This window comes from Centruroides sculpturatus, unplaced genomic scaffold, assembly GCF_000671375.1.
Source record: "Centruroides sculpturatus isolate CEXI.00-Female unplaced genomic scaffold, Cexi_2.0 scaffold1448, whole genome shotgun sequence".
Taxonomy (NCBI): domain Eukaryota; kingdom Metazoa; phylum Arthropoda; class Arachnida; order Scorpiones; family Buthidae; genus Centruroides; species Centruroides sculpturatus.
Window position 1 is genome coordinate 167,979 of NW_019385961.1, and position 21,696 is coordinate 189,674.

General features: G+C 30.1%; 1 protein-coding gene and 1 pseudogene across 2 annotated transcripts in view; both read right to left on the bottom strand.

Moving 5' to 3' along the window:
• Nucleotides 1-5,710, bottom strand: part of LOC111612820 (ATP-dependent RNA helicase DDX3Y-like) — a 66,733-nt gene extending 61,023 nt beyond the window's left edge. For both annotated transcript variants that reach the window (XM_023354078.1, XM_023354076.1), the window contains exon 1: nucleotides 5,573-5,710. In XM_023354078.1, the coding sequence (XP_023209846.1) occupies nucleotides 5,573-5,661 (89 nt within the window). In that variant the 5' untranslated portion in view covers nucleotides 5,662-5,710. The remainder of the gene's footprint in view (nucleotides 1-5,572) is intronic.
• An 8,058-nt stretch (nucleotides 5,711-13,768) lies between these two features.
• LOC111612818 lies at nucleotides 13,769-15,560 on the bottom strand (annotated as a pseudogene).
• Nucleotides 15,561-21,696: the final 6,136 nt, after the last annotated feature.

Below are 21,696 nucleotides of genomic sequence, written 5' to 3' on the forward strand. Positions count from 1 at the left end.
TGTGAAAATCATTATGTTACTAACATTTTTTGTCTCCATCTAGGACCTTCTTCAACTAATATTCCCTAAAAAATTGAATCTGTCCAATGCTAGCATTCTACTATTTTAGAATGCATATGAGACTCCAATGTATTCAAATTTGAATGCTTTCTTTTCTTTTAAAAACTTTTTCTTCTGTTGAATATCCAATAAGATGTGCCTGCGATTTTGCTATAATATACATAATGCTATCAACAGAAAGATTCAATTTCTGTTGCAATTTCTCCTCAGATATTAGGATATTAGGGAATTTTACCTGAGAAAGATGCTAGGTGGGGATTGAAAACGTTAGTAACATAACGGTTTTCACAATTACATGCAAACCACAATAACATTTGTCAGTTTTATTTACATTGATTAATGCTTCGTTCCTGGAAGATTACATTATATCTTAACTTGCAAGTCAGGCAACTATATTATTTGGAGATTTTACATTAAAAGTGGTATCAAAGGTCTTTTATTTAAAAAAACACAAAGTTTTAACAGTACAAATACATGTTTTAAATTCCAGAAACTTAAATTTTTTCTGAACAAATATTTTTGGCCACATTTAATAGCATCTTTCAGATTTTAGAATAAAGAAGATTAAAATAAATTATACAATTTCTTCTATAATTTAAATTTTTTAAAATATACTTATCAATAAATACCTAATCTGAACTCTACTAAGCTAATTTGTAATAATGTATTAAATTAAATCTTTCTAAAGTTAAATGCAAAAGTCTACTTTTAAAGCATCTTGTATAATTAAATTAAACATTGCATGTTTTGCATTTTGTAATTTAATTTACAGTAGAGCATTGATTATCTGACTCAATTGGGAGCTGGGGTTGGTCAGATAACTGAAAAAACAGATAACTGAAAAGTATGAAAAAATACATTATTAGTATAGTATATTAGTATATCCCATGTAATTAGTATATTGCTATTAACCTACTTTGCGTTGAATTTTCATTGATGTTAAACCTAACAAAATGTTTTTTTTAAATAATAATTGTCACTATTGTATCATTAAAAATTATTTTATTGCTCACAAAACAAACAACCACTCATAACTAGAAAATTAAGTCTCATTTAAATGCTCGTCTCCCTTTCATGTAGTACTGTAGCATTACATCACTAGCAGACATTTGAATTTGCCAACTACAACACGGTCAGTTAACTGATATGACAGTTGATCGGGGAGGTCAGATAATCAATGCTCTACTGTATTTTTAAAGTTCAAAGCAATTTCACATGTGAATTCCTTGTTCTTTTAGTTCTTGATAACATAAAAATGAAAACAAAATCATAAAACAATAACAATTCAATTTATAAAGAAAACAGAAAACCAAAATTTGTTTTAATGTACCAACAATTTACATCTTTTAGTTAGTAAGGATGAAGTTGGCAAAATTGGCATATGATATAATTGCATTTAGAGATTTAATGATATAATTGCATTTCGAGTTTGATGGATTTTAATTATTTGTTATAAATTCCTTTTTTTTAATCATATGCAGTAGAGCCTCGAAAACTCGGCACTCGATAACCCGGCCACACCCTGGCAGGGCAAAAAAAAATCCTTAGTTAATTAATTTTCATTATAGACAGCTTTATAAAAGTATAAAAGCTCTCATAAAGTACTATTCTGAGGTCTGTCTTATCGGGTAAATTACTGTACACAGTGTATTCATTAATTTTCATTTTCATGTAGTAAAGGCTCTATGCCTTCATAAAGGACATACTTTTCCTTTGTTTAAGGGTATTTGGGCAGTTTATTCTCTGTTGTATTCTCAAGTAAACAATACATACAAGTAGAGTACAGTATTTTCTGAGGAAACACTCATACTTATTTTTTTTTAACACCATTCCCGATAACCCGGCATTTTCATAAACTTGGCCACCATTCGGTCCACATTAGGCCAAGTTTGAGGCTCTACTGTATTATGGCATTCAATATAAACAAAATTCCTCTTATTCCCCAAGAAAATTAATTAATTCTAAGAATTCCAAGAACCAGGAATCTCAGGAACCAAGTCCTAATATCTACCAAATTTTGTGACATCCTAGTTGTTCAATAAAACTCTAGAAAAGGTAAAATTTAATTATAATCATCATGTACATAACAGATTTTAAGTTATATTCAAAAGTTAACATTAATTTATCCAAACATTTTTGTAATAGAACCTAATTCAAAGCTACCTACTTCCATTTTCAATAAATTTCTTACTGATAAAATCTTGATGAATCTTAGCAGATCAAAAATGTAAAAACTGTACAAAAAATTTATATTTTTATATTTACATTGGCTATGTACATTGAGTGAAATGGCTATTTACATTGAGAGGTGTAGCTGACTACTTCACCAAAAGCAATTCTTTCTGCCTAAAAAGACAAATTAGTAAAAAGTCTTATTGTTTAATTCAGGAAGAACTGAATAAATTTGATATCCTGAACAGTGTTGAGGTGCACTCAACACTGTTCAGGGGATTGGTGAATGTGTTTCTCAACTTCATAACATTCTGGTAAGAGCAGCACAGATATCTAATCCTAGAAGAGCTCCTCAGTTAAGAGCAGTGCCTTGGTGGACCTCAGCAATGATAACTCTGAAAAAATATGTAAATTCTCTTAGACACAGATGTCAAAGAAAAATTGTCATTTGAGAATCATCCAAGAAACTGAATACAGGTCAACAAAGCATTATATTAGAGAAATGGAGACAGCATAGTTGAAGTCCTGGCAGGACTACTGCAATACTAAGGGAAATGTTGATCTTTGGAAGTGCACACACAGAATCCTAAGCAGGGATAACACTTATCTTATACTATTGGTAACTAATGATAACCCATCATAGTTACAAAATCAATAATGCCTTATTGAACTTGACAACACAATTCTCCCTAGGATATTATTATACATAAATACCTTGATTATAAAGTTATCAGAGAAAACTACCAAAAAGCTTGCTCTGTTCCAATTGAAATATGTTCTCTCTTCTAATGAGCTTGAAATGGTATTTTCTCTATGGGGTCTCAAGGATCTAGGTAAATTAATTTATGCCAGGTTGCTACAAGTGTGTTTCATTCACCTGAAACCAGTCCTCCTTGGTCTATACAATTCCTACCTAAAGCTTGTCTTACTTTCCAGAACAATGGAAGATTGTCAAGATCCTATTTATCAATAAACTAAATGTTGATAATACTAATCACTCCAAAAAATATGGAGCAATCATTCTTCTTATAACAGGTAAAGCTTTTGATGAAATGATATTAGACTGCAGTGGAATGTTAATATATATCAGTAACTAAACTAAACCCAAACCAATTCAGTTCAGAAAAACACAACTGTGAAGAGAATGCTGTCTGTGCCCTTACAGTGTTCTAGAAATTAGACTGAATAACAAAGTTTTTACTGATGCAATGTTTTTGAATATAAAACAAGCATTCGACAACTGTTGGCACCCTAGCATCATTAACGAAATTTCCAATTTAGATTGTCCCAACTATTTGTTATGCTTGTTTCTTCATTCCTAACCAATAGTAAAATTAACATGACCAAGCCAACTCAACTGATACTAAATCCTGCCCTCCAGGATGAGTCTGGTCTTCATCATTTGTCAACATAAAGACATTCACTTTTGGAAAATAAACTAAAGGAAATGTGTGTAGCCTCCAAATGGGCCTATCTAAACCAGCTCCAATTCTGTACATCTATAACCAAAGCTATTCTTGTCACAAACAAATATAAAGAGCAAACCACCAAAATATTATTATTAAATGGAAGTTCAATTCACAAAGTAGACCAGAAAAAAATACTTGATCCTAAACTAACTTTCCAACACCATGTTGAATATATCTAGGTTAAGACAAAAAGTCAACTACATGCTGCTAAAATGTGCTAGATGCACCTGGGGTCTAAGTAATAAAGCTCATAAAATACTGTATAGTGGAGCAATTCAACCACTGTTCAATGTTACTTTATGTTGCCTTCAGCTAGGATCATGTAATTTATAAGAAATCAGTAGCAGACGAATTCCTCTCTCTTCAGACTGTTTATTATTAGTATCTCCAATTGTGGCCAGACAATCTCCACTAATGCCTTTTTGGTACTTGTGGGATTTCTTCCTTGGCCTCTTTGCAATGAAAGTTTTAAATTATTACATCAGAACAAAACACATCAAGGCACAATTTAGCTCCTTACTGCTATATACGGCAGTTCAAATGTTCCCAACAAGACAATTATCTAGCTGTTTGTGAACATCCCTGCAAATATTACTATCTCCCCAGGATATTTCTAGACACATCTCTCTCTTCCATTACCATGCTGACAGATATCTACACAGATGATTCTAAACCATCTCACAGATTGCATATATCAAGCATTTGTATCTGCCATCAGGTTAATAAGTTGTGCTCTAATATGTCAAAAAGTATAGATACTCCCCACACACTTCTATCAAACTGAAGTTGATGCTGTTTTTCTAAACAGCAACAGTCAATATTTATAATGATTCTCATTCTGTTCTTAAGGCTTTATCAAACCCCAATAGCAGTTGTAATAAAATTACATATCCAAAATCATGTAAAAGATCTTGTAAGTAATGTTGACTTTTATATTTGTTCCTAGCCATACTGGTATACCTGGCAATGAGAAAGCTGACTCTGAGGCTAAGGCTGATGCAAAGAATACTGATTTAGAATTTGCTCACATCCATCTCTCAAGAAATAAACTTAAATGTTTTATTTTTAATAATGCTGTTCAAAAATAGAATTGTCAATGGTTGAACAGTAAAACTGGAACAACAACAAAACTTTACTTTCCTAATAGTAAATGCAGATCATCATCATCATTTTAGAAATATAATTTACACTACTGCTCAACTACTTATTGAGCATGGTATTTTTAGATGCTTCCTTGCAATGTATAACCTTATACACATTGCCTTTTGCTTCTGTGGTACTGTTAATTTCAACATTTTGAACATATGATTTATTATTGTCCTATATATGACCAAGACAGGCTTATTTTGAAGTTAGAAATCCTCAGTCTACATATCAGGTGACCTTGCTCACTTGATAAACTCATTAAGAAGCCAATTTTGAAATATTTTAACATTGGGCTAATGCAATATTGAAAAAGAAACTTCTAATCTCTAAGCATTCCTCTATTTTGTTTACTTTCAAAACAGAATATTGATTATTTTGTTTTTGTATTTATTTACCTTTTTTGTATTTTCAGTATAGTACTCCTTATGAAATGAAACACTTAATAATAGAATAATAATAATAATGTGAAATGACTATTTTATATAAATTTGAACCAAAGAATAAGACAGTTGCTCAAATAGTACAAACAAATAAAACAGATTTGTGCAATATATCAGCTACTAATAAGTACAAAACAATTTAAAATAAACAAATTTTTTAAAATTGCTTTATTTTGTTAATTGTTTTACATTGTTTAATTTTAAATTGTTTTACATTCATAGTTATTCTTTTGTAATGTTGATATCTATAAATAAATAGAAATACAATTCTTGCTGATGTTATACCTTTCAATACGTTCATCACGTGGTAATGGATGACTCCAATCTCCATCATCTGATTCATATGTAGCAGTACCATTTCTCTGATCCCACATTCCTCTACAATCTCTTGTTTGCTTTCTTGTATTTTCAGCATCTCTCCAACTAATTATTAAACACACATTATAAATATAATACTTATTAAATATATATATTATTTTATATATTTAATGCTGGAATCGAATAAAAAATTGATATATTTTTGTCAGAAAAATACTTTTAGTACTGAATAATGCTAACAGATGGCGTGAAGAGTAAATATATTAAATTTTGTTTTATAAAATATTATTTTATTCATAACTTAATAGTGAGAATCTTGCCCGAAATGAGGAAAGTAATGTTATTTCTTTCTAAAGCTTAATAATGTTCGTGATACGGATCGTAATAAAAAGCTTCATCATGCTTGAACATTGTTATCGCGTAGTGTCACGGAATATTGACTTTTTATTACTAAATTTTATATTTAATACTTGTGTATAACAAATCTGTTCTATGTAAATGTCAGGTAATTATAATAATTTCAGTTATGATGAGTAATGTTATATCATTTTTATTTTCAAGCTATTAAAAATAAAACACGTATTTTTATAGCCAAAATTATCATTAAAATAGTTTTTTATAACTATATTCTAGATTTGTTTACACAACATTAATTTAGTATTTCGTTACTTATTTATTTGAAATACATTAATTAAAATATCGAATTACAGAAAGATTTTAAACATCCGCAATTTATCTGAAATATTTCTAATAAAATGTTAAAAAGTTTTGAATTCTTAATTGTAAATTTATAGCTGCACGTTGCAAAATGATGATTTTTTTTAGTTTATATTTATTTATTTATTTACAAGATTTCAAACTGTCTTCTTTATATTATATTTTAGTATATTTCGAAACATAAAATTTTATAAAAAAGTTTAAAGTTTAGCTTTGACAGTGTTTAAAAAGGTTCAGATGTTTNTTATAAAAATTTGCTGATTTATGAATTTAGTGTTTTTAATAAAAATCTATAATATACTATTTGTATAAATAGATAAACATCCAAAGAAAATTGCAACAAAAAAATTTAATATATAACTTTTGTTACAAAAAATAAATAAATAAATAAATAAACACACACACACACAGTATCAATATATATTCAAAGAATTCTTTCATGAAATCTGTAAAGTTATAGATACTTCAAACAAAATTTTAAGCATGTACTTTAATATGTATCATCAGCAACATTTTACATGAATTTTTATAATTGTTAATAATTATATGATGTATTATAATATAAAATAGCCACCAGTATGATAAATATGATCTATTATATAATATATGAACAAATAATATTAAAACAAGTAACAAATATAATCTATCATAAAAGATTTATTATGTATGATTATATCTGCAAAGTTTTATCAGAAAGGAACACAACAGAATCTGTATATTCTGTATATATAACAACAGAATCAGAAGATTCTGATTCTGTTGTTATATATACAGGACCTCACCTACTCACAAACTTTCAGGCTTAGAAATGATTTCACAGTATGTCTAAAATATAAATTTTAGACAGATTCTGAAGTTCTCTAGCCAGTCATAGAGTGATGTCGAAAGTCAGTCTTTGACCAGAGATAAAAAATTAATCTTTAATAAATACTTAATCTGTTTTCATTTCTATTGTGTATTAACAGTTTTTGCTTTCACACAAATTGTGACATTACATCATCGCAGGTGAGGTGGCATTGAAATTGGTAATGTTGGAGTAACAGATTTCTTTGTTATTGTTTGCAATTTTTATAAAGTTTTATGATTGTAATATTGTAAGCATGTACTTTATAGCCTATGGTTATTTCTAAATAATTTCAGAAATAATTTTTTTTGAATTTGTTCATTCTCAATATAAAACTTGCTACCATTTTTCAATATTTTCTTAGCATAAAATGTTTATATTTTTACAAAACAAATTCAATTAAACTCCAGCAAACTAGCTAGCAAAAAAATAAACTTTTAAAAGTTTATTGGACTATTAACTGACTATTAAAGTATTTAATTATTATAATTCAATTTTACAAGCCTAAAATCTTATTTGTAATGTTAATTATTTTACTAATGAAAACTAAACTTGAATGAATGTATTGTACAATACCTTCACGATTCCAGATATATAGTATACCAGTGCTTAATATGAGATATATAAAAAGAGAATATATCAGAGCAATCTCACATTCCTTCCATGCAAAGATACATGAACATACCTCAAACATAAAGACAGGATGTCTAATAAAGATTTATTCACCTAGGCATCCAACTAAAAATTTAATGATAGTTTTTGTATTTTAAAATTTTGATTTTTGTTCAGACATTTGACAAATTTGAATTATCAGTTTCCTATAGAATTTGGTCAATATAGCCATCTACTAAATAATAAATTATCTAAATACAGTGGTGCCTCGTATAATGTACTTAATCTGTTCCAGGTGCACATCCGTTCAGTGAAAAGTCCGTTATACGAAATGCATTTTCCCATAGAAATACATGTTAAAACACACAATTCGTTCCACAGCATAAAATAATCGTACTGTACTATAAAAAAAAAATGAAAACGGAGCAGTCACCAATTACGCCGGGTAGTCAGATGTTGTGAGGAGGAGGTGAAGGAACACTTTCTTCACACATTCATACAGATACACACTTTTTACACATTGCAGCAGGTCTCTTTTTATTGTTTTTTTAATCAGTGTCAGATTCAGGAGAGGCTACTGGAGCTTGCAGGGTCAACTCTTGTTCCGTCCTTTGTTTTTTGGCAGCTGGTTTCTTGAAAAACATGTCCAAGGTGGTCTGTTTCTCTCTCTTCTTCAACACCTGTTGGAAATGACGGGCAAGGGTGTCAGTGTAGAGATCATTGATCCCTGTTGGCCTCAGCTCTGTTTGGATATTGAGTGTTGGTAAACTCCTGAACTTCTCCCCATTTGACAAGGAAGTTTTTGTCAACTTTCACTCCTCCTGATGATTTCTTGCTTTATTAAAACTGAAATCACCTTTATTTTTTTAGAAGCCATGATTTGCACAACACCTGAATAAAATGTAAATACCCTGCACTGAGGTGATACATAGTACATAATAAACAAGGAGCAAGCCAAATCCCAACAGGAGCTCTGTACTTCAGATATAGTAATAATATATTCTAATAATACTAATATATTATAAAAATAGCAAATTGTCATTGGCAATGGCAAAACAGTGAAATCATCATTCGCACTTGTTTGCAGAAAGTCCATTGTTCGCCTCATGTAACTGCCGAACAGAAAGTCCATTGTTCGCAGCCAGTCTGTTGCTCAAGTCACGTAATGGCCAAACAGAAAGTCCATTGTTTGCCGTGTCCGTTATTCAAGGCGTTCAAGGCGCAATTGAATGATCCAACCCAGAAATAAGGATTTTGTTTCTGGAAGCTGCTTTGATATACAGATAGACAGAGATGTATAAATACCGAAATCCAGCAAAGAACACAAATTTATTAATGAACTAACATTTTCAACTTTGTTTTAAGGTCATTCTCAGGTTCTGATGTTAGAACAGAAAAAAATTGAACTGAGAACAAAAATCCAGCTTATGAAACACAATGTTGGAAAAAAACAAATGTTTTCAATTGCTTTTAGCAATCTTCCTCAATTATCAAGTATTTAGGTCATTTATTATTTAGTAGATGGCTATACTGACCAAATTCTACAGGAAACTGGTAATAAAAATTTGTTGAATGTCTAAACAAAAAACAAAATTTTAAAATAAAAAAACTATCAATAAATTGTTAGTCATTTAATAAATGTGTGTTCTTTCTTGGATTTAGGTGTCTGAGCTACTTATACACTGTACATCAAATTATTGCAGTAATCTAGTTATATACAGAAATGTGGTTTAAGACCATTGAAATAATCAGAAAAAAACATCAATCTCAGAAAGGAGATCAATCAATCATTACTTCTCTGAAAGGAACATCAATTGTATTAATTTCAAAGACTGTAGTACCATTTCCACTGCTTCAAAAAAATCTCTTTGAATTATAGTGATTTATACTAAGTATATTTTATTTTGTTTGTGTTTCAGTTTTGTATTCCAATTTTTGTTCTGTGGATTGGGTCATGTATCCAGTACATCCATCATTCTTCTTATTTGAATTCTCCAATGCAAAAAATGATTTAAAAATTCAAAGGAAACGACCAAAGTTTGAACATCCATCTCAACATAATAGTAGTTGTTTTGTTCAGTTATTTATTGTAGAAGAATTTACACTAAAGATGGCCTTAAAAAGGTCCAAAAACATTTTAAGATTAACATACATCAACTTAACTGTTAATTTTAATTATTTTACTAGTTAAAAGAATAAAAGCTGATAAGTTAATGACAATTTTTTTAAAAATTTTATGTATTTACTCACATGTAAGACAATCTCGCATATAGGATGAGGTGTGACTTTTTAAAGATCAAAATAAAAAAAAATTAGATTTATTTATACAATTCTAATTTTGTTTTGTTTCATCACAAATAAAATATCAAATGAATGTAAATGCACACATTGTCCTGCCAAAATTACTGGCATTTTAAACTTTAAGGAAAAATTTTTGGAATTTCAATTCGGAATTCAATTCGGAATTCAATTCAAAAACTTTGCTTTTCCTATTGCTATTCATCTATTCCTGACAGTACAGTGGTACCTCAGGATACGAAATTAATTCGTTCCGAAACTGAGATCGTATCATGAAAATGTCGTAAGGTGAATTATTTTTCCTCATACGATTACATGTAAAACCAAATAATTCGTTCCAACGAAAAAACACTCAAATTAAAGCTAAGTAGTACATTAAAAAATAATAATAAATATAGTAAGGAAAACACTGAAAAATGCATTTTGTAGTTGTAAATGTATAAATAACCATAATAGAATAATAATTAATTTTAAAAATATATAGTTTTATTTGCACTTTACTTTTGATGATAGACGAAGGTGGCGGTGTAAACTGATGGCGGAGGAGGGAAAGAACGGAAATGATACTAAAATCTAACCTACATAACATAATGTAACAATAACTTAAAAATAACTTAGAAAAGATTAAAATAATTAGTGTTGTTTTATATTTTTTGTTTTAATTTTTATTCACTGCTTTTTGCTTTATTTCCTTCACTTTCACCAGCGCTTTCACTGGATAGAGGTGGCTTGGTTAAATATCTATCCAAAGAGGTTTGGCTTTGCCTACTTTTTAAAATGTTTATAAAATGACTTAGGCAAATGCGATTACTCCGAGCGGCAATACGGCCAGTGTGAACCTTTTTGGGATATTTCTTTTCAATAAAATCAGTCACTTTCTGATAATACCTCAAGATTTCCTTCATCGAGCGATATCCTTCCACGACGAAGCAAACACCCGGACTGAGACCAATGAACAGAAGTGAATAAAAAATGGCGCTGCGAACTAATGTAACGTCGTATGGTGAGTTTTTGTTCTTATCGTGGAGCAAAAATATGTTTGAATTTCGTGTCGTATCCTGAAAATTTCGTATGCTGGGGCGTTCGTATCCTGAGGTACCACTGTACACTAAGAACTATTCAAATGACCCAGATAAAATACTTTTACTTTTAAACACTAAAAGGTGGGCATCCGTAAAAAGTGCAAATACACGGTTCAGAAAAATTATTGCAAAAACGCAAAGAATCCTTCACTCACACATACAGGACGACCTAGGTTTTTGAAGCAGTGAAAAATGGATAAAAACCTCATCTTATACGTGAGTAAATACAGTATTTAATGTAGTTAGTCGATAAACGTAGCTCAGTTAGAAAATCTAAACTTTTTATGGCAAAGATTTGTGCTACATATTGTATAGATTAGGAACTGCAGGAAAAATAAAATATTGTGACTTAGTTATTTTATGGTGACTCTTGTATATCTATTACAAACTGAATACACAAACTTGTTTTTATACTATGTCTATTTGATTGAGCAGATTATAAAAACTGTCTTATTGCAAACAATTGAAAAACATTAAATTTCTTGTAAGAAGGGATTTTTTGAAATTCCCCCCTCGTAGGGGAAGTGTACAAGTATTATACATTTATAATAGATACATTTTGAACCACAGCAACGCATGGCCGGGTCTGCTAGTTTAAAATAAACATATCCTTACAAAAATACCATTCCTTATATTCTCTACTCTTTCTTCATCTATGCACCACAAAAACAGTTCCAATTCATTTAAAATGGAGTTCCACATTTGCTTGTAACCCAACAACTTGTTATACATTGCACTGTTAAACATAATTCTGCACAACAAGAACATAAAAATTAATTTTGATAATGCAAACTGTGGAAATTGCATCAGTAAAATTTTTTCATTTCATAATAGTGTTATTCATGCATCATGACAATTGTTATTTTTTCAATCACTTAATTTCTCATATAGAAACATTTGTTAAAAATTCATAAAAAGTTTGACACTTTCTGTAATATTTCAAGCGATATTAATTTTTGAATTAAGATTTTTTTGATAACTGCATGACTATCACAAAAATAAAAATAAAGACAACATTCTTCCAAGTACAATAAAGCAATAATGTCATTTCACCTAGTTACAAGCAGGAAGGAAAATATTGTTCACAGAATAATAAAATAATTAGTAGTTTGTTGACATTAGCTGTAGAGATCAATTGCAGCTCTATTCATAAACCGCCTTTAGAACAGGAATCTCAAACTCAAACACCTTACAAAGTACTAGTCAAATAGATGTTTATCAGATACGAGCAGTATCCATTATTATTTGGTAAATGAAAACATACTGTAAACTAAAAAAAAAAAAGACTAAGTATGGTCCTTTTGTTGCCAAATCTTTACAACTTATGTAAACAGTTAAAGTTTGAATTTTTTTTTCTGTTTTAATCTCAACAAGATGTTAGAAAGATTGCTTTTTTAGAAAATTGCTCTTTTGAATATTTAGAAAAAAATTATAAAACAATTAAAACAGAGCAATAAACAATTTAAGTGAAAATTACATAAAGACATGTTACAATGCAAAAAAACATATCTCTTGCAGACATGAAGTTAGTTTATACATTTACATGAATTGTAAAGTCCAAAGGATTGATTAACTTATTCAAATAATAATGACCATACAAATAAATCTTGGTCAGTTTAAAGCCTCTATCCTTTTTTAAGATTCCAACCAAAGACAGATGGTTAACAAGATGAAGATACAAGCAGTACTTCATTAAAAAAACAGATAACGTGATATTAAAAAACAAATACACTATACATTTGACATTGACCTTTTCTTTGAAAATCCTATATCAACCACACAATATTACAGATTTTTCTAAACACCACTCAGGTCACTATCTGTTGTATTTATACACATCTGCAGACCTCTGGTGGAAATTTGAGAATTCCTTGGGACTGTACAATTCATGTAAATACATAAATTGCAATGAATTCCCAAATATCCACAATTATTCTATAATGATTGAAAATTTCAATGTATAACCAAGTTGGCAAATTTAGTGAAAGTGCCATCAAACTGGCCAACAAATACTCATATAGAGCAGGGGTCACCAAACTATGGCCCATAGGCCAGATCCAACCCACAAGGTCAGTTTATCCAGCCTACTGCTGCAGTGTGCCATAAATGAGTTAAAATATATTTATTTATATGGAAATATCATAGACTGTAGATAAACTTACAATGTAGAAAAAATTAAAATATGTACAAGTAAAAATGCCAAATTTAGTTCAATCTGATTTTTGCATCTGACAGTTATATAATATTTAGAAAAATCAGTGAAATAAAAAATTTGGCGACTTTTTGTGACTTTGGATATCAGAGCGCTTTTTGTGTAAGTACCTGCAAGTGAAGTTTCTAAGAAAGGTGATTACAAGCTTGCTACAGAAATCGTGTTTGTGTATTGGTAAATAAATATATTGGTTTTCTTTATTTTTTGAGTATTCAGTATACTGTATTGAACAAAATGGTTATGTGGCTCGCATTCGTCATTCTCTCAGTTATGTGGTCCACTGTGAAAAAAGTTTGGTGACCTCTGATATAGAGTAATTTTCAATATTTTTTAAAAATAATAATTTTATGTATTTATTCATTAATGTATTTATTTTACTTATCATTACATATCTTGTTATATCAAATTTATCTTGCTGATGAATGTAAGTTCAAATTGATTTAAATGAACTGAAGAAGTGTGAAATGAGCACATGAATGTACTCTTCTAGATATTTTAAAATAGGTTAATTATACTACTTGATCTTCAACTTTATTTATAATAAATTTTTTGTGAATTTAAGTTAATTAATTACATTTAAACAGAGTATCATGTCTAAATAAAAACAAAAAGATTCACAAAATCATAATCCAGATACTCAAACAAGAAAAGGCTTAGATAGCATTTCCCAAACTTGTTCAATTGTGAAATACAGGTAACCCCCGTATAACACGGGAGTTACGTTCCAAAAAATTGCCATGTTATGCAAATCAGTGTTATACGAAACAAAGAACTAGTATGAAAAGGAGGGTTAGGTTCCAAAAATTAAAAAACATGCTATTATATTTTCATAATTAAGATAAATATCTTTATTAAAATTTTTTTAAGAAGTGATACATATTAATATAAATTAAACAATATTTTCTTCATCATCACTAAGCACTGTTAACCGAGGAAGTTTTCTTTTTAGCAAGATATCCTTATCATCTGAGTATTTTTCTTCATTACCTTCATATACATGCTCTACCTTTTGCAAAAAATATATTATTTTACTTTGCTTGCTTTTAGTTAAAAGATCTTTATAAATTTCTTTATATGGTACTAAGCAAGCACTTATGAAGTTCTCTTTTAAACTTTGTGCTCCTTTCATTTGAAGGATCTTCATTTAAGAAATATGACTAACTGTTTGGCTAAGCCTAGGCCTTCTATTATGCTTTGTAGAGTAAACTTTTTAACTTCTTTGTCTTCAGCTGTGCTATCATCCTCTGAGTTATCATGAATTCCAGATATCATTTCTACCAAACCTGCTTCATCAATTTCTTCTTCCACCAGTAATTCTTGGATATCTTGAGCAGTCATATCGTCAAAATCTCCCCCTCCTAGAGACTTACCAATTTTTACTACCGCATTCATTCTGTTTTCTGCTGTCTCAATCAAATTTTTACTTTCAATTGACTCCGACCATATTTTTTTCCAACAACCATTTAATATTGGCGGTTTTATTTCTCTGATGAATGAGTTTATTAGGTTAATGCAGTTCAAAATTGTTAAGAGTTTCCATGCCTCCTTAACATCCATAGATTCATCATCGATTTTGTTCAAAACCCATTGTAATGATCTCCTTATATAATTGGTTTTAAATGTAGCTATAATTCCCTGATCTAATGGTTGAAGTAAAGCAGTTGTATTTGGAGGTAAAAAAATTATTTTGATATTTGAGTGATTTAAATCTTCCAGATGGCTGGGTGCATTATCCAATATAAGTAGAATTTTAAAATCTAAATTTTTCTGTTTTAAGTAGTTTTCCACACTTGGTACAAAACACTTTAAAAACCATTTCTTAAATAATTCAGTAGTCACCCAAGCTTTTTTATTTGCTGCCCAGTACACCGGTAAATTACTCTTATTTAGGTTTTACATTGCACAAGGATTGAGAAATTTATAAACCAGCATAGGTTTTACCATGTAATCGCCTGAAGCATTACTGCACATAAGTAATGTTACAAGGTCTTTTGATACCTTGAAACCTGGTGCAACTTTTTTGTCTTTAGAAATATATGTCCTCTTGGGCATTTTCTTCCACCAATGAGCAGTCTTGTCGACATTAAAAACCTGATGTGTTGAATATCCACTCTCTTCAATAATTCTTTTTAATTCCATTGGATAAATTTCAGCATCTTCTTTATCAGCTGATGCACTTTCGCCTTCTATTTTTAGGTTTTATAGTGATAAGCATTTTCTCATATGATCAAACCACTCTTTGCTGGCTACAAAATCTGAATTAGTAGCAGTTTCTCCATTTTCCTTTAAGTAGTTGTAAATTTTCAAGGCTTTGTGTTTAATAATATTGGTGCTCAGTAGAATCCACTTATTTGAACAGTCTTCAATCCAGATGCTAAGGGCTTTTTCCATCTGCTCAATTATTGCTGCCCTAGGACAAGATGTCATGTTTGAGGAGATAGAACAGCCTGCAGCAATGAAATCTCTAATTTTCTGTTCATTTTTCCTTATAGTCTGTATTGTCGCTTCATTTAAATCCAATGATTTGGCGACATATATCATCTTTTCGCCCTTTTGGACGCAATCTAAAATTTGTAATTTTGTTTGTATGGGGATGAAATGTCTTTAAGAGACATTTTTTTATTTTTGCCAGACATAGTTTAGGGCTAAAGATTCATAAAAATGAAAACATAATTATTATTTCTTTAAAAAAGGTTGAGTACAATACTACAGTACTGTACTTACCTAAAAATTTTTAATCTACATAGCCAAAAAAGTCACATAATTAAAGTTTTAAAGTATACTTTTAAAGGTGTGGATTGCCCTAAGGATCAGAGGCGGGGTTCAATGCCTAAAAAACCAACAATAGAATAAAGCAAGTACATGCTTAAGTATGTAAATTTTCTTTTCCCGCCTTCTGTCAATATATGTGGTCTTTCTCAAAACTTATCTCAGTGTTGCCAGATCTCTACACTTCTGCTTTAGGTGTTGCCAGATGTTTTTCGCTTATTCTATACTAATATTTCATGAAAATTATGCAGGAAAATCTGATAGTATGTATGCGCTCAAAAGAAAAATGTCGAATGAGGTATCTTTCTCACTTAAAAGGTTTATCACATTTATTGAACTGTTGTATCGGGATTTCCCTAATTTCAAATTAGATAAAGTTTGCTTTTAATAGTTTTTATTACATTTCATGTACGAGAGTTTTATCCAATTTTCAAACTGTGTCAGAGTGAATCCGTGCTATAGAAGTGCCATGTTATTCGGGGATGTTCCCAATTCTCAAACCATATTAGAGTGAATCCATGCAATAAAAGTGCCATGTTATACAGGGTTACCTGTATGCTAAAACCAAAAATTAAAACTGGGAGAGGTTAACTTGTAAAATGACAACCATTCACACTTTCCAACAAAAGGGTTTAGGAAATGAATGTTTTTGGTTTATTTTATAAACCTACCTCAAGTTTTAAACCACAAAATTCTAAATTTCTCAAAATTCTTGAATTTCAGAATTTTATAGTTTAAACCTTGAGGCAGATTTATAAAATAAGTTTTAAAATAAACTGAAAACATTTATTCCATAAACCCTTTGCTGAAAAAGTGTAAATAGTTTTCATTTTATCAGCCAAGAAATATTTTTCATCTCAAAATATTTACAGAATGTTTATTTTAAAAACCAAATGTTCAAACCAAAGCATTGTGTAAATATGCACAAATAGTCAGCAAAGAGCTACTTTGTCTCATCCACCAAATAATGCATGTTACCAGTTCCCTCACAGTCTGTGTAACTCCAGACTAAATTGGAAGCAAATGGCATATAGGATCACTATATTACTTTTTCTTGTATACAGTAGAACCTCTATTATCCAGATTTTCGATTATCCAGATTGTTCAAAATAAACAAAAATTTTACGAATTTGCTGATTTGCACTTGGCGAATTACGATACTGTTTATGTACGTGATGGAATGCATAACTTTTTTTTGTTTCAACAATGTCTCACCCGGCACAATGGTCATAAACTCTTAAATATATTTTGCGTCATAATAAAAATATAACTTGACATACGTATTTATAAATAATTTATATTCAAATTACATCATTTCTATGACCAAGGGCGGCATATGGGCAACGTGGGCCACCACCTATGCCTTGCAGTCTGAAGGGCCTTGCGCCTTTATGCATTACTTAATAGCTGCATTACTTAAACGCGACGAAAAAGTTTCACTCGTCATAAAACGATAAATAGTTTGTTCAAATTTTTATTCATAAAAATGCAGTTTCAACTGCTTTTTATTTTATAAAATCCGTCTTCTTGCGCCACCAGAGGGCCTTTTAAACAATAGGTAGTCTGTTAGCGCTGGTCAGTAGAAGTCCAAATTCAATACGAATGTTTGTTTCTTGAAAATTTGATCACGATTTAAATACAGTATTTACTTTTTATATTACTGATATGTCATCGAAAAGATAACGTGTTGTATTATCATTAAAAGACAAATTAAAGTATTTGTTTCAATTATCCGAATTTTTCCTTATCCGGACTACCTTCATCCCCAATCAGTCCAGATAATCGAGTTTCTACTGTATATACAGTAGAGCGTCGTTTATCCGAAAGCCAATTATCCAAAACATTGGTTAACCGAAAGCATTCCAGTTGGCATATTTAAATTTTCGCTAGTGCTGTGGTGCTGCAATCTTTGGCTATATCTTGGGCTACTCCAATATTTTTTTGTTGATGTGTGTGTTTTAGCTGACAGTACTGTCACTTTTGTGTAGTGTTTTTTCTGAGGACTGTGTGTCATGCTGAATCAAATGTTTTTGATACTAGATTAACATCTAAAGTATAATTTTTTTTTGTTTTTATATTTTTCAATATATTTATTTTGTTTGTACAAAATAAAGAAATAATTTTTAATGATACAATAGCCACGATTATTATTTTAAAAAGTTTACGTTAGGCTTAACATCGATGAAAATTCAACGTGAAGCGACACGCAACAGAGAAAAATTTCAACACAGGATAGGTTAATATATTTTTTTGTACATAATCGGTTATCTGAAAAATAAGTTATCTGAACAACCTCAGTCCCCAATTGATTCGGAGAAACGACGCTCTACTGTAATTACCTTTATGAATACTTTCCTATGCAAAACCTACCAAAATAAAGTGTTCTACAATCTGATTATTAGTGTAAAGTAAGCCCTGCTGTAACACTGAGGAATTTGTATATTGAACTGATTGTGTGAGCACACAAAGTGTTAAAGAAGCAAATAGAACAATGATTGTTTAGACTAAGAAATTTTGTCATGTCAGAAAATGAACATTAATTATTTATTGTGACATCATCACAATGCCAGGCTGAAATTTTTAATCATACTTATTTAATTTAAAGTATATGCTCTCCAACTTTTTAGAGAAATTACCGGTACTGGTACTAATGAGTATCACCACTAAACCTTTGAAAACGTTTGAAATTCTTGGCATTCCACAATCAGAATGATAAGAACCTGAAGCAGATTCTGGACAAAGGATCAAAAACATTTGTTCATTTATTACATTCGAACTGTACTGGAAACACGAAGATTTAGTGGTGATACTTATTATATGCTCTCCATTTCAAATAAGTAGTATCTTACCTTTGTACATCATACTTTTCCTGTTAGCAATATAGTCATGCTGGTCATTATATAACACTGTTTTGAAGAAAATATTTTAACTGAAACAACATTATTTCCTGGTCCAAACCAGAAGTTTGTATATAGTTAATCAGGGTCTCCTGTCCCTAACTTTTCCATATCTTGTCTCATCTTTCATCTATCTAACTCTGTTCTCGAAATTAAAGAAGTCATACAGAGACAAACAACAGTAAAAATTTATAGGTTCATAATTTTTTTCAATTGCAGCCCAATTAAAGTCTGACATATTACTAATGAAGATACTATGAATGCATGTAATTGGCCAGTGGTTAACTGATTAAAATTGATCATATTTTGAGATTCTTATTGGTTGACTTTCTATCCAGAAATTTTTTTATAAAGAATATGACTTCTGGTTTGCATCAGAAGTTTCTATATAGTTAATTGGTGCCTCCTGCCCCTAAAGTTTCCATATCTGGTCTTGTCTTTCACCTATATAACTAACTGTTCTCAAGATTAAGGAAGGATAGACAGACAACAGTGGAAATTTATAGGTGTACAATTTTTTCAAATTGCAGCACAAGACCATACATCAACTAGATAACATTTGTCAACAACAGTAATCACTCTCCTGACTGCAGTTAAAAACAAAAAAATATAACTTGAAGGAAAGAGATGATGTTGGAAAAACTTCTCTAGACAAAGAAATCAATCCTGAATAATCCCATAAACTTTATGGTGACAACCTGAGTGTCCAATTGAATAATGGGATGAATCAACTATCCAGCAGAGTTTATGAGAGTGTTCAGGAAGAAGAAATAAATTCAGGACAAAAATTAAGAAGTTTGAATGATTGGGAAAGTCCTTATAAGTATTCATCCTCAATAACAATAAAACCAATAAAGTTCCCAAGAAACAAGCTCTCCAAAAAGATTGTATGAAAAAAGGATCCTCACCAACTGCTTTCATGAATAATTTTGAAAGCGACCATTAAACTCATTTCCCATCATCCACACTTCTGAATATTTATGATTCTAGACCCTTCAAACCATTCCAGTACATTCATTCTCTGGGATAACCTATTTTGTAATGCATTTGCAGGATATCACAAAATGTAAATGATACATACTAATTATGCTTAACCAAAATAAATTTACTTTTAGAAGAAAGGAATTCTGATTGCCTCTCTCTCTTCTAAAAAGGTCAACACTTACCTGTCCAATAGTAAAACCCATATACATGACATTGTAAGTTTGTCAATTATCTAACAAATTTATTTTTTTTTAGTAATTTCAATTTTTTGCAGAACATTTTTTCACATCACAGGAAACACAGTTTGGGAAACACTGCGCTATAGAGCATTTATTTGAAAATAAAGAAATAAATACTAAACAGTACTATAAAATAAACATACTAAATAAATAAAAGCACTTTTGCTTTTTTTTTACTTCTTCAGTTACAATCAATTTAAACAGAAAAACTTTAAAAAAATTTTTTAAACAATCATCTCATTTTTATATATATACACACACACACACACATATGGTAGAGTCAAAAATTAAATCAAACTTTTAATATAATTTTTATTATGTTAACAGTTAAAGTATTTACAGAAGACTGCCTTCAAAATAAGCATCATCTACATTTAAGGCTGTCCATAAATTACATAATGTAGATATGAATGAATGGGTATGCAAGTAAACATTACAATGTATTACAAGGGGATGAGGAGTGTTTACAAAGATATTATGTAATGCCCTAGCATTACATAGTATCTTTGTAATCAACCCTTGGGTAATATAATGATTCATTTTTGTTTCTGAAGTGTTGTGTAGCAAATCATAATGTTATGTTACTGCTTTGTATATTATACATGTAATTAATAAAATTATGTAAAATTCAGTACTCCCATCCTATATATTATTTTCTAGTACAATTAAGGAGGTAATTGAGGATGTATATTACATAATTTTGAAGTTGGGAATGTGTGTTACAGCATTATGAAGCATTACAGATGGATGGAATAGTGGTTGAAAAGCATTTAAAAAATTGTTATATAATTTATACACAATTTCTTACACACTTCTACTGAAGTTCATTAAAATAGTTTTGCATCCCATTCTGCATTACCTCTTGTGTACAATTGTTGCAGGACTTTTTACCTTTTATGCTGATTTAAACTTCAACTCTTAAGTACAGTAGAGCATCGATTATCCAACCCCCGATTAACCGTCACATCGGTTAACCGACCGTTCTAGTCGGCAAATTTCAAATGTCCGCTAGTGATATGGCATTACAATATTTGGCTATGTCTTGGCTACTTTAATATTATTTTTTTCAATTTTTGCGTGTTTTAGCTGGCATCAATGGCTCGACCATTCAAGGGAGACAAGTATTTAAACGAGACTTAATTTTCTAATTATGAGTGGTTGTTCGTTTCGTGAGCAATAAAATAAATTAAAAATAATTTTTAACGATACAATAGCGACGATTATTATTTTAAAAAAAATTTGTTAGGCTAAACATCAATGAAAATTCAACGCAAAGTTAATAGCAATATACCAATAAACTAATTACATGGGATATACTATACTAATAATTTTTTTCCTTCTTTTCGGTTATTCGATTTTTTCAGTCATCCGACCAACCTGAGTCCCCAATTGAGTCGGATAATCAATGCTCTACTGTAAATACTTTTATTTTGGTAA